General features: G+C 40.8%; 1 protein-coding gene across 3 annotated transcripts in view; it reads left to right on the top strand.

Moving 5' to 3' along the window:
• The window catches only part of LOC106570109 (pre-B-cell leukemia transcription factor-interacting protein 1), a 37,575-nt gene that overhangs the window by 7,706 nt on the left and 16,169 nt on the right, over positions 1 to 13,700 (top strand). For 2 of the 3 annotated variants that reach the window (XM_014142119.3, XM_014142120.3), the window contains exons 3-5: positions 11,884 to 11,965; positions 12,117 to 12,199; positions 12,373 to 12,982. In XM_014142119.3, coding sequence (XP_013997594.3) covers positions 11,884 to 11,965; positions 12,117 to 12,199; positions 12,373 to 12,982 — 775 coding nt within the window. The remainder of the gene's footprint in view (positions 1 to 11,883; positions 11,966 to 12,116; positions 12,200 to 12,372; positions 12,983 to 13,700) is intronic. The other variant, XM_014142121.3, reaches the window with a different exon arrangement.

The following is a 13,700-nucleotide window of genomic DNA, read 5'->3' as shown; positions in this document are numbered from 1 at the left end:
AGCAAAATTATTTGCCAACAGAACAGGAACATGCTATTGCAATCGTCTTGAAATAAGGCTATATACCCTGGAATTTACAGAAAAATTGCATATTGTGCTTAAAATAAGTAACCCTGACTAAGAAATGTACTTCTACTAGAAATGAGATTGGCCTGCTTAAAGAACGAATGAATCTCATTTCTTTTCACTTTATTGAGGACTCAGTATATCCAGAGGCTGATATTGGCAGAACAAAGGATGCAAAAACAACAAATGCCATTGGTGGTCAAGGTGAAAATGTAAGACCTATGACAAGATAACAAACGTAACTGTGCTTTAAACCTTCTTATAATAAACAACAAACGCCCTGCCTATTTATTAAAGGTTATCGGTTCTCGGATCGGCCAATACAAAGTTCTGTTATCGGGACCGGAAATGAAAAAAATTGTATCGTGCAACCCTAGTCAGTAATGAACTTTTTCCACTCGGCCATAGCCTTTTTTATATGAAGAAGTCATGTCCTGGTTGTGGATGGCGTCCGAGAGGACTTCTGTCTGCAGCACAGAGAGGAGTGTCGCAATGCACTTGGGATATGTGAGGTAAAGGTGTAATAACGCCATGAGATGCATCACGCTGGCATAGATGTCCTCTTTTGGGAAGGTCACCACAGGCATGGTTCCAATGGCCAGTATGCAGTTGGTTTCGCAGACAATCACGACAGGGCTGAAGAGTGGTCTCACCTGAAGAAAGGTGTTGGGGTCTTCTGCAGACTGACACACACACACACACACACACACACACACACACGAGAAACAAAAGTGACCTCAAACAATTCACTCTTTGTATGTTATGGTCAAGTAATATGAAAATTCTAATACATGCACACATTTCTTACCTCCAAGGATGTGAGCATAGCCTCACTTGCATGTCCTTATTTCTTTGGAGCCACAGGTGATGGGAACATGTCTGGTAAAGCCTTCATGGCGATTGAGTTCTTCACTGTTAAACTAAACTAGTCTCATTTGATTTACTGCAGCCAAATATTTAAACAAACATTAATACTTTAGAATTCCCTCGATCGAGGATCCGCCGGAGTTCATCCATAACCTGACACACACACAGACAGACCGAGACAGAGAGAGTCTTACACTATCTAGCTGGAGGCATAGGAAGCATTAGCCTGGTTACTACCAGTCCGAATTCTCGCGAGCTCACTGTTTTACATTTGCCCGAAGTAGTTTACCTCCGTCCCTGCTATGGCTTCTCACGCTGCTCAGTTGCCACACCGTATCTCATTTGAGATTTGGTCTGGTGTTTACCAGGCTAAGGAAGCATAGGCCTACTTAAAATTAATACATTTGTTTACATGACCCAGTTCTCTGAAGCAGGGATACGCTTGAAGTATCTTGGTAGGTCTGTCCTGCTCCTTGGTAGCATCAGTCGATAAAGGCCCGTCTTGCTTGGAATTCAAGGCCCAGGAGCTGGGAAACATCCTTCTGGTTGGGTCTGGCTTTGGTTTTGTACATCTCCTGTAGAGTTTTATAATGTCTGGTTCTGTAGGCTCTCAGTAGTTTTTGATGCCAGAACACATTATAAACCCGACCAATTAATTCATGTAGACTGAAATTATTAAGACCAATGTTTCCGCTGGTACTACCCCCCCCCCCAAACCTCTCATTCCACAGGAAACACTTAAGACTAAATAGTCACTTTGTTTCTAGTCCCTCGTTTAGAGTAGTAGTAGAAGTTGCATTTATACGGAAACACCATCGACTATTTCAATTTGTGTACTTACCATCCAACTGTTCAACCTCTGGGGTGCTGCATCTAGATTGTGGGGATCTCTCCAAGATCAAAGTTGAGGAGGTGGATTCATCAGTCTCATCAGTGGACATCTCCTGGCTGCTCTGAAAGCTAAGGCTTCGTGGCCTCTTTCTTGAAGGGGTCGCTCCCTGCTACTTTTTGGGGGTTGTCACATTCTGAATCCTTTTCAAAAGCTGCTTCTTCAGTTTCCTAACAAACAACATTGTTTGTTATAAATCACTAAACAAAATCGAATTCAGAAATGAAACGATACAAGCAGACACATGTTGCTCTGATTTGATATGAATGAAGCACATCCCTTCTATTTTAAGTGTCAGATGTTTTGCAATTTGGCTGCCAGGTATCCAATAGGTCCCAGAGGAGGTGCCTGGTCTACACAGGTCTGATTCTTGACCCTGTATAAGACATACATTTATTTAATGGTAATTATAAAGGCAAAGAACACCACCAAAACAACTACATCTTTAGATACATGTATTGTAATGGCCAGGAAATGCTTCTTTGTTTAACAGGAAACACTGTCTGCATGGTTAGATTAAATGTCAAAATATAACATTTACTCATGGTGAAAATGAGACAGTCTCCAAATGGTTCTCCTTCTGAAGAAGTGCTCTGGCCCGGGAGGGAGATCATGTAAATCCTCCTTAGAGAGGCTGGGCAGCATGTCTGTGCTTATATTAGCAGCTGGAAAACACATTTAACCGCATGGTAAAGAGTTAAGTAATTAGCAACTAATACATAGTTTATAGATGCAAAGTGTCAGGTTGATATAGGTTGAGACATTAGCATACTGTCTTCCCTTTTCAGTTAATGCAGGAATGATTTACCAAGCTAGCTACTGTTAGCTAACAAAATTAGACTACCAGTATATCATTAACGTTGACGTTAATTACTTTAAACCAAAAGATAGTGCAAGCTAATGAAAATAACTAAACGCTAAATTGTCGCCCATATTGAAAATCTTAGTTACGTTAATCTTTGCTTGCCTAGCAAGCCGTCTTTGGCGCCCTTTCTATTTATTTTCTATTGTCAACAGAAAGGGCGCCAAAGACGGCGACGCTAAATAATCGACGGTGTCAGTCATTAGGGCACATTTACACCGTACGCTATTTCTGGCAATAAAGCACTATCACTCTAACCAAAGTTCAAGTGTTTTCAACAAATGGCCATTTGTGCAGTTAATGTCTAACAGTCAACGTTACCTAGTTAAAATTAGCATGCTAACTTGGTTTGCCAACTTTCCAATTCAAATGAACGTTAGCTTGCTAAGGAGAAAGGTAGATGGTATAAACAAATTGACATTACCTTTTAACACTGCGGTTGATATATGATCCATGCCCGGATATGTGTAATCCATTCCATCTTCATTCATGGTGTTAAATGACTCAAAGATTTGGACCGTCTTTGACTTTTTATTTATAGGCCTCCCTTATGTAGCTAGATAATGTGACGGAGTGCTGAATATCAGCACGGCTGTGATTCGGTCGTAGGTACGAGGCCATAGACCGAGTGCTGAAGATAATAATCAGTGTAACAGCATGACCTCGAGTGTAATGTTGCTTTTATACAACAGTTCTACAAGCGCCATTTATTAGTTAACAGTAACAAGCACCAAAAGATTGATTTGCTTATTTTGCTCCGCCAACACATACAGTTCCACAACTGGGCTGGACTGTTGCCAAGCACCACAAACATTTTCCTTCACACTAGCTTGCTACTTTGTGTAGGTCTACACATTACCGTCCTCTCCTGATGACCATTCATAATTTAACTCAAATGTTAGTGGAAATATGTTCATCTTTGCGGTGCGAAGTTTGTTACAATCTAAGATAACGATCGTTAATATAATTAAAGTTTATTAGAACACCTGTAAAGCGGAGTGATACATGTATCGTTAAAAGTCCGTGCTGTTATACTCTACTCCAATCAAATTACTTGGTCGTATTATAAATACTTCTGAACATAATTTTCAGTTATTTACGCTCTTTTCATCAAAAGCAGCGGGACCGTTTTACCTGAGTTTGCTTTTAGTAACGTTCAAGATGCTTTGGCGGTGCGTTATCTGCTGCGTTTTTATTACTTTTTCATTGAAACTGTTATTGAGCCGTATCAATAGATTGCACAGTCGCAGCCCTGATTTCTAGTTGCTCTGTGGTATTGACGGATGCACTGAGGAATATAGAGTGTACAATTCCTTCTATCATGTAAAGAGAAGACACCTTCAACACCTACTTGAAGGCACCGGACCAGGTGAACAGCCATCGGAGGAAAGCCAAGTACTACCGGAACAAGTAAGTAGCTTGCTAGGATTCTTTTTCTTTCTAGGTTAAACTTTTTTTTTAATGAACTATTTGATCATTTTAGCTATAATGGCTAAAGCTGGGTTAATGTGAAAATGATAAATGGGAACAAAATACTTAAAGCTCTATTGGTGAAACAATACAGTTTAAAATAATAATCTGTTTCTTTGATATGTGGTACACAGGACAACATTCATCCCGATTAGCTTCTAGCTAACTCTAGCATCACTGATCAGCAACTCCATACACCTGACTTGGATGAAGGGCAAAGGGGCATTGACCAACATGGAGCTGTCACAGTGCAACAAGTAAGTTGCTCGGTTGTTGGCAATCAATCTACTGAAATTGACCATATTTTTTTTTAAGTACTTGGCTATACTAATAGCATTCATAGTCTTCACAATCACTTTTCCTGTCACAAACGTTATACTTGTCATGTACTAGTAATGTCCAGCCTGCACATGTCAGGATAGAACATTTAATGTCAACCTTTTGGGGGGGGGGGGGGGGGGGGTTGACAACACATGCCACTGCTTTTGTGATAAATGCCAGAGCCAAGCATCGTCACACAGGTAAGATGTTTTTTTTTCTGAACAGAGCACAGCATTTGGTTAGTTACATTATGCAGAGCATTTTGTAGTGGTTCAGTGATGGTTGAGTTCATTCTTAGTGCTAGGTTGTCCGCCTTAGTATTGTTGATCCCTTATGTTAATGTCATAAGCAAAATCTGTATATCATAAGTATACATGATGGTGTGTTCCAACCTCTGATTGATCTGTCTCTCTCACTCAAAGGCGTGAATGACATTGTTGCTGGGGTACAGCAGTATCAATCATCACTATTGGACAACTTCAGGAAGCAGATGGCGGCAGTGCTAAAGAAGCATTCAGGAAGCACATCAGGTCAACTTGAAAAAGATGCAATGGATATATTTGACAATTTCATTGACCCCTTTTGCTGACGTTGCAGCAACATTTAGACAGGACAGTTATTAAGAAGCAGTTTAGCTGTTTGGACGCAGAGGAAATTCCAATTGCTCGAACCATATGCAGGATGAAATGTGGAGGATCAAAATACTTTTTCATCAAAGACAAATTATTTCATTCTGTACCATTAGTCAAAAGTCTAGAACAGTTGTTATCACACCCAAGGATTGTGTCTATGGTTGAAAAGGGACCCCAGATGTGCAGGGAAAGTTCTTTTTTCATGACATTGTTGGTGGTCTTCTAAAATCACATCCCTTATTTTCAGAGGCAAAAGCATTGCAGATTGTTCTGTACACAGGTGAAATAGAGATCTGTAATCCACTAGGATCCTTTGCATCAAAAACAAGTTAATGGTGTACTACACCCTAGGAAATATAAATCCAAAATACAGGTCTAAACTGGCTGCTATCAGGCTACTTGCCATGGCTAGATCAGCAGACCGCCGTCAATCTGGTGTAGATGTAATATTGAATAGAATCAAGGAAGACATGGATGCATTGTACAGTGGGGTTAAAATGCAAACTTAATGGAGAGAAAACGATTTATGGTGCCTTGGCCTCTCTCTGGAGACACCCTGGCACAACATGAACTATCAGGGTTCAAAGAGGCTTTGCCTACAGTAAGTGCAGACACTGAGTGTTCTTTTGAGGACATGCAGTCACACTTCAATGAGGATGCATATACTAAAAGGACATTGGGGAAGCATGTCAGACAGTGTGATGAAATAGAAAAGGCAAAGACGGACTTGCTTCGCAACAGCCTGAGAACAACCTATGGGATCAATAGAAGGAGCAAGTTAGTTGAATTCTCAGCCTTTGATATACAAACTCCGTAAGACATTATGCAAGGAATTCTGGAGGGCGTAGGTAGCCCCATTAGAAATCAAATGTGTTTTGAATCATCTTGTTTTGTCAGGACCGATTTGATCTGGACTCGGTGAATTCTGCTATTCTTGGTTTCCCTTATTCCCCTCTAGATGTTAGAGGTCGGCCATCCCCAATTTCTTTTAGTACATTAACGTCAAGGGATGGTAAACTAAAACAGTAATCTGGGCAAATGCTTGTCCTGCTAAGGATATTGCCATTTGTTTTGGAGAGTTTGGAAGCCAGCGTTCAAGGGCCCCTTGACTCTCCGGATGATACGGATTGGAGACCTGATGGGAAATACAGTGTCTTTAACACATCTGAGAACAGTTTTGGCGAAGTTGGTTCCCTGATCAGTTTGGATTACTTTAGGGAGTCCAAACGTAGAGAAGAACTTCACTACAGTCTTAGCCGTTATAGTACGGAGAGGGATAGCCTCTGGGTATCGAGTAGCACTGCACATTGTTAGTAAGTACTGGTTACCTGACCTGGCTTTCGGCAACGGACCTAGAAAATCGATTTATCACTCGTTCAAACGGTTCCCCCACCACAAGAATCGGGCAGAGCGGCGCACAAGGAACTGTTTGATTCGCTTTCCCAGTGAGTTGGTGTGCATGACATGTTTTACAAAATTAAACCACGTCAGACTTCAAACCTGGCCAGAAGAAATGTCGAAGGACTCTGTTATAAGTCTTTGTGATCCCCAAATGTCCGGACCACGCCTGGTCATGGGCGAGTGACAGCAGTTGCTGTCGGAACGCTGTAGGAACAACCACTTGACACACTTCACTCCAGTCACTAACTGTTATGAGCTACCCATTTACGCATCAAAACTCCTGCTTCCATGAAGTAGGCGGTCTCCGTAGTTTTAGCTTCCTCGGTGGAAATTACCGAAGCAAAACACTTGCTAGTGTCTCCCTTTTGACATTCAATCACCTTCTTGGGGGTGACAGACAGAATGCCATGTAATTGGTGTGCGATTTCACTTGAACCAATTTATCATCTGTAGTTTTGGTTTCTGGCTTGTCTTTTACCTCTAACACAGGAGTGACGTTACCACCAGCGATATTGTTCCCTAGTAGCAATGTGACTCCTTTTACTGTGCCACACCGGTGTCTTGTAAGATTTGTATGGGCTTTTGATCAGCTTGTTCTCCAGTTAAGAGAGGTCCCGGGTTCAAATCCCAGATGAGCCCCCATTATGTTACGCACGCCTCTTGGAGGAGGGAATGCAACACCCTGCTACACTCAACTCCCCGTGGAGTGAAAGAGGTATGGGATTGCAGGTGCGGGCAAGGATGACCGAGGCAGAGAATTTCTGTTAACAGGGAATGTATTTCCTTCACACGGTAATTTGGGGAAAAGGGGCTGGACGGAACCAAAGCAAAGAAAGTAAATGTTAGTCCTCTCACCTGCCTACCCACTACTTTCCTAACCTTAAGCACGCCCAAGCTGTCTTCCCCTCCCCCTGGGAACAAATTAAATAATTACTAACTTTTAAAGTGAACAATTTCAATAATCACAAACGCAGTCCTTTTGGCATACACATACCACAACAGAACCGGCTACAAAATCCTTTATGGACCAACAACGAAATGCAGGACATACAAAGAAGCTCTCTCCTTCCTATCAATGGAACACTGTTTTTTTTTTATCCAGCTGCAGAAGGAGTTTGTAATTTCCAACAGCTGTATCCCCTAACGAGAGGGCGGGATCAGACCTCCACTCTGCAATGGGGCTGACCAATCAGCTGCTTGGGGGAATCCAGGAAGCCATTTCCTGAAATACATACATATACACAGAAACTGGGGAACATAACATATATATACAACTGATAATTGAGCTAATAGAGATTGTACAGATAGTATTTGCACCTGTTCTTTCCATTGCGACTGTGTCTAGGTTGAAGTTACTCATTGAAAATCATTTGAAGCATTGGAAGGAGCTTTTCCAGACCGCAATGTTACACCTTAACAGCATTTTATAATACATTTTCCATCACAGATAAAGTCATTGGGTCCAATGGTTAGACATGTGTATGCAGTTCGAGTCTAAACATTGTTTCTGTAAACAATGCGCTTCCAAGTTCAATTTAAAAAACATTTTCAAGTTTTTGATCAATCAGAACCAAATAGATGAAGCTGCCAAAATGTTGACAGTTCCATGCACCTGATTTTTCAAATGAAAGGAAGATGGGACAGAGAATAGAGGTTGAAGGTCTACAATATTTACGTGGAACATTGAGGGACTTCCTAGGTTTCAATGAAGTAAACCATGCTGTATCAGTCAAATGGCTTGTAATAAATACATAACTCAGAATTCCATGATCTTTGCTAAAGTTATGAATGCCAGGATTTGGACTAGTCAAAAACATATTTCTTGTTGATTCTAGGCTTTATTGTTTGGAATATCAACCATTTCAAATGATATGCTTTGATAGTAACGTCATGGCTTGTCAAGTTGAGGTCCCACACCTTGCACAGGCCACTGAGTTAGCGGATGCTGAAAAGCTGGTTGATTTTTACCTCTTGTTACACAATTAGCAACGAGCCAGACGTATGTACAAGTCAAATACTGTCTTGGGGATGAAATAGAATTGTACAACAGTTAAAATGACTCATAGTACACTTTTCATATCTGGGGAACACACTATCTTTGTTCTGTACTGTATTTTGTCTCTCTGATTGCTGTGCTGTGTGTAAGATTGACAATAAAACTGAATTCCATTTGGTCATTATCTGTTCTTAACATGTGAAGAGATGAAAAAGGATAAAATGCTTGAAATAAGAAATTCACTTTGACAAAGCAGTTTTGTAGTGTTGATCAAACAGCTTTATAATTCTGGTAATTCTAGTTTCAAGCATTAAGTTACTCAGAACCAGTAATACAATCTCAGTAACAAGTTATATCTTGTTAAAATAATTAAGGACAAAAAGCTTGAAACAAGTGAAATGCTCTAACATAACTGCCTGGTAAGAAGACGTATCTTGTCAGACAAAAAACAAGCATATTGCCTTGATTTAAGATATTTTATCTTACTTAGATTTCAATTTTTGCGGTGTATACAAACTGTTATAAATGGCTTGTTTGCAGACCCTACAGACCCAGATAGGCCAATATGTAAGCTGATGATTTAGCAGTTTGCTTAGTTCAAATTGACAGATTAATTTATTCAACATGAATAGCAAGGCGGTTTCGAGATAAGTGCTTGTCGCCCAGTAACCTGCTGGTATAGGCTACTGTAGATGGTGTTGTAATGTTAATCAAATATAAATAATATGGCTAGGAACTGAATTTGCTTGTCAACAACAGCCAGTGTTTTATAATTTTTTTGAACTGTAACCTAATCTGACTGTTACGTCAATCTAATTGTTTTCTAACAACTGATCGGCAAATGCGATAGAGCTTTGATAACTTCCAATTTAATGATCTAAACAGGGCCATTAATAATTGCATAATAACAAAGGGCTACAACGACAATAAACTGAAGTTATAGACTATTTAAATCTGTTTGCCATGTCCAAGTAGGCTACACAAGTGGCACACATTGATTTGAGATGGCTCAGGTAATGGCTTAATTTTTACATTTATTGGATCAAATAATAGGCTCCAGTAGCCCGCAATGGCATATAAATTAACCTCTCTAGGGTCGGCGGGACGAAATCGTCCCACCTACGTAACAGCCAGTGGAATCCTGTGGCGCGTTATTCAAATACCTTAGAAATGCTATTACTTCAATTTCTCAAACATATGACTATTTTACACCATTTTAAAGACAAGACTCTCGTTAATCTAACCACACTGTCCGATTTCAAAAAGGCTTTACAACGAAAGCAAAACATTAGATTATGTCAGCAGAGTACCCAGCCAGAAATAATCAGACACCCATTTTTCAAGCTAGCATATGTCACAAAAACCCAAACCACAGCTAAATGCAGCACTAACCTTTGATGATCTTCATCAGATGACACACCTAGGACATTATGTTATACAATGCATGCATGTTTTGTTCAATCAAGTTCATATTTATATCAAAAACCAGCTTTTTACATTAGCATGTGACGTTCCGGTGAATTTACTAAAAATTTACTAAATTACTCACGATAAACGTTCACAAAAAGCATAATTATTTTAAGAATTATAGATACAGAACTCCTCTATGCACTCGATATGTCCGATTTTAAAATAGCTTTTCGGTGAAAGCACATTTTGCAATATTCTGAGTAGATAGCTATAAGAAAAATGTTATTACCTTTGGTGTTCTTCATCAGAATGCATTCCCAGGACTTCTACTTCAATAACAAATGTTGGTTTGGTCCCAAATAATCCATAGTTATATCCAAATATCCTCTGTTTTGTTCGTGCGTTCAAGACACTATCCGAATGGTAAAGAAGGGTGACGAGCACGACGCATTTCGTGACAAAAAAATGGTAAATATTCCATTACCGTACTTCGAAGCATGTCAACCGCTGTTTAAAATCAATTTTTATGCCATTTTTCTCGTAAAAAAGCGATAATATTCCGACCGGGAATCTGCGTTTAGGTAAAAAGACGAAAGAAAATAAAGCATGGGGTCGACTCGTGCACGCGCCTAAGCCCATTGTCCTCTGATCGGCCACTTGCCAAAAGCGCTAATGTGTTTCAGCCTGGGGCTGGAATTACATCATTCAGCTTTTTCCCGCCTTCTGAGAGCCTATGGGAGCCGTAGGAAGTGTCACGTAACAGCAGAGATCCCCTGTTTTGGATAGAGATGATTAAGGAGGGCAAGAAATGGTCAGACAGGCCACTTCCTGTAAGGAATCTTCTCAGGTTATACTCACAGACACCATTCAAACAGTTTTAGAAACTTTAGGGTGTTTTCTATCCAAAGCCAATAATTATATGCATATTCTAGTTACTGGGCAGGAGTAGTAACCAGATTAAATCGGGTACGTTTTTTATCCGGCCGTGCAAATACTGCCCCCTATCCCCAACAGGTTTTAATTGGCTACAGATGCAAATGTATCATTCTCCACATTTTAATGTCAGTTTCATTGAGGAGTTTTTCCTCCCATAACAGAAGCACGCAAGGGAGTTTCATAACTTCCATTTCAAATTTCCAGCCCTCGAGACCCTAGAACTGAGCATGGGTAAAACACTTCGCTTGATACGGTTTATAAGCAAAGTCGACATTGGAATGGAATTTAAACCACCCCCGAGCAAATGTATCTAATGCGCCCGTAGTCGTTTTCCAGTGCTTTGTCGCTGTTATTTCTTGATGCGCATCAGTTCTAGCTTGTTAATGTTTTATGGAAAAAGGGTTGGTAAAAAAGAGGTCTCCATAAGGACAATCTAAATGTCCTACAACTGGTATAAAGTTGTCACGATTGCACGCGTTCTGCTCTGTCTTCACTCACGCGACTAGTGGACTCGGCTGCCTGCTGCAGTGCTCTCAACACACTCTCAGACACCCCTCCAGCCCTCCCCATCACGCCCACACAGACACAGCAACAGCCTGCCTCACTGCCTGATAGTCAGCAGCACCAGGTCACAGTGAAAGAGATTATTTTTTTAAAGAGAAATGTCATAGCGGCTGCAGTGCAACTTACAAGTAGCCCAAAAACCCGCAACCAAAACATTTTCACCTACGACATTGTTTTTCAAAGTAGCCCAATTTGTGGAAAACCGTGGCCATGCTCCAGGCATAATCAAGCAAATGCTCAAAGTATTTGAAATTGAGGTCTGATGCTGACACCTTGCCAAATGTTATGACAAAAGAATAGGCTGATCACCTCAACACAGCATTTGATTATAGATTAGTATTCAATGCTGTGAGTTTTATATTACATTTCCACTTTACCCACGTATTCTGTATCAGTGGCAGTGTGAATGAATGAATGGTGAGGTGAATAGACAAAGGTTGAGTTGACCATGAGAACCCTATTCCCTCAGGAAGCTGCTGAGAGCGTGGGTCCAGTGGATGATGGGACTGAGAGTCTTTGTGATGTCCCTAGTCTGTCAGAGGAAGTCACAGGTACCTGATCTCAATCTTACACTGATACTGTTTCCCTATGCTTTCTGTGTGGAGTATTCTGTTATTGTCCAAATGTATGGATGTTGTATAATGAAGTTGTGTGGATGTTATTCATGTTATGTTATTAATGTGTTGTTGGATGCTGTTCTAGGGGCCACTGTGGAGTCTAAGCCAAGTGACCCGGAGACTCCAGTACAAACAGTTCTGTCAGAGGAGGGCCAACAGGTCTGTACTGTGAGTCCCTGATGAAAACTGCTTTCTGATGGTATCGTTCTCACAGCATAATCTTTCATAATACAGTGTTCAAAATGTTGTTTTATGTTATATGGCAAATGATGTCTATGGTTATACCTCATTATTACCAATTACTATAAAGGTTTGTGCTTTTATTCTCCTCTGATTCCCAGGTTTGCCAGGAAACGACTCCTGATATCTGCGAGGGCCCTGTCCCCTCCGTCCCTACCCTGTTAAACCCATCCCTGTCTAGCCATGCATCCCTTGACCCTGACCTGGCGAGTCAACCTGAACCCCCCATCATCCATGATATGGTAACCAGCTCCCCCACTGACAATGAGCAACTCGCTGCCATGCCCTTTGTCACTCATGTCGACCTGGTTGTGCCACTGAATGTTCCCTTCACAGAACCACCCCCCTCAGAGGTTGAGCCTGAGTTAAGCCCCGTCCCTGAGAGCTCCACCCTTGATACCCACACTGTTCCAGGCCCTGTACCTGAGAGTCTTGCCCTAGAAACTAGTGCCGAATCTGACATAAGCATTCACACAGACTCTCTCACCCCAACGGGCCCCCAAGCTGACACTGTCACTGATATTGGCCCCCTCCCAGAGAGCTCTGAGGAGCCTCTAAGCCCTGACCCAGAACCCCATGCTGCTCCAGAAAGCCCAGCCCCTGATGGCCCTCCAGAGACCATTGGTTCAGAGGAGGCAGCAGAAGAGCCAGCAGTGGAAAAGGAGGAGACTGAATTGCCTGAAAAAGTGACTGATATACCAAAGGAAGACGGTATGGATTTGTACACTAGGTTGGAAATCAGTAAACATTTTCTGAGATATGGCATACAATTAACCCTAGAACATTATGGTTTTCCATCCTACAAGTACCTGATAAAGAATGTTGTCTGGTGTCCGTCCGTTTAGTCTACACATCAGATTCACCTACTGGGTTGTAATCAAACTGAATAAATACCATTGTACAAAATAATAATTTGATTGAATATAGTTATGTCTTAAGAATATTTAGTTTATATTGAATATTTGTATATTTTGAAGTACATAACATGCACGCACGAATATGTTCTGTATTATTCTGCAAAGGTCTACTGCAACACGTTTTATTTGTACATTTGATGAGTAATAGAATCCAATCCAGTTAAAGAATTTGCCATAAACACCAATGATTGATAAATAATGCAAAACAGACATGTGAAAGAAAATCAACATCAGAATCCGATGAAGACCCCACATTGTCATCGTCATAGTCGATTTCAGGCTCAGTATCCGATCCTCCATCCGACTCCAGCTCATCCAAATTCAAAAAACATGGGTGTTAACACACCCCGACTCAACGAACAGTTACAAAAACTAAATTTGCGTTCGAATTACACACAAGATATATCTACATTCAGCGCATTCTACCATCTAACACTTTTCTATTACATTTTCAATAGCTTTAGTGCATGATTTTATTTAATTTAGCTTATCATCGATCTTTCTGTTCTTCT

This window comes from Salmo salar, chromosome 14 (genome assembly GCF_965601325.2).
Source record: "Salmo salar chromosome 14, fSalSal1, whole genome shotgun sequence".
NCBI classification, from domain to species: Eukaryota; Metazoa; Chordata; class Actinopteri; order Salmoniformes; family Salmonidae; genus Salmo; species Salmo salar.
Note: the sequence above shows the minus strand (reverse complement) of the source record. Positions and strands in the feature narration are given on the sequence as shown.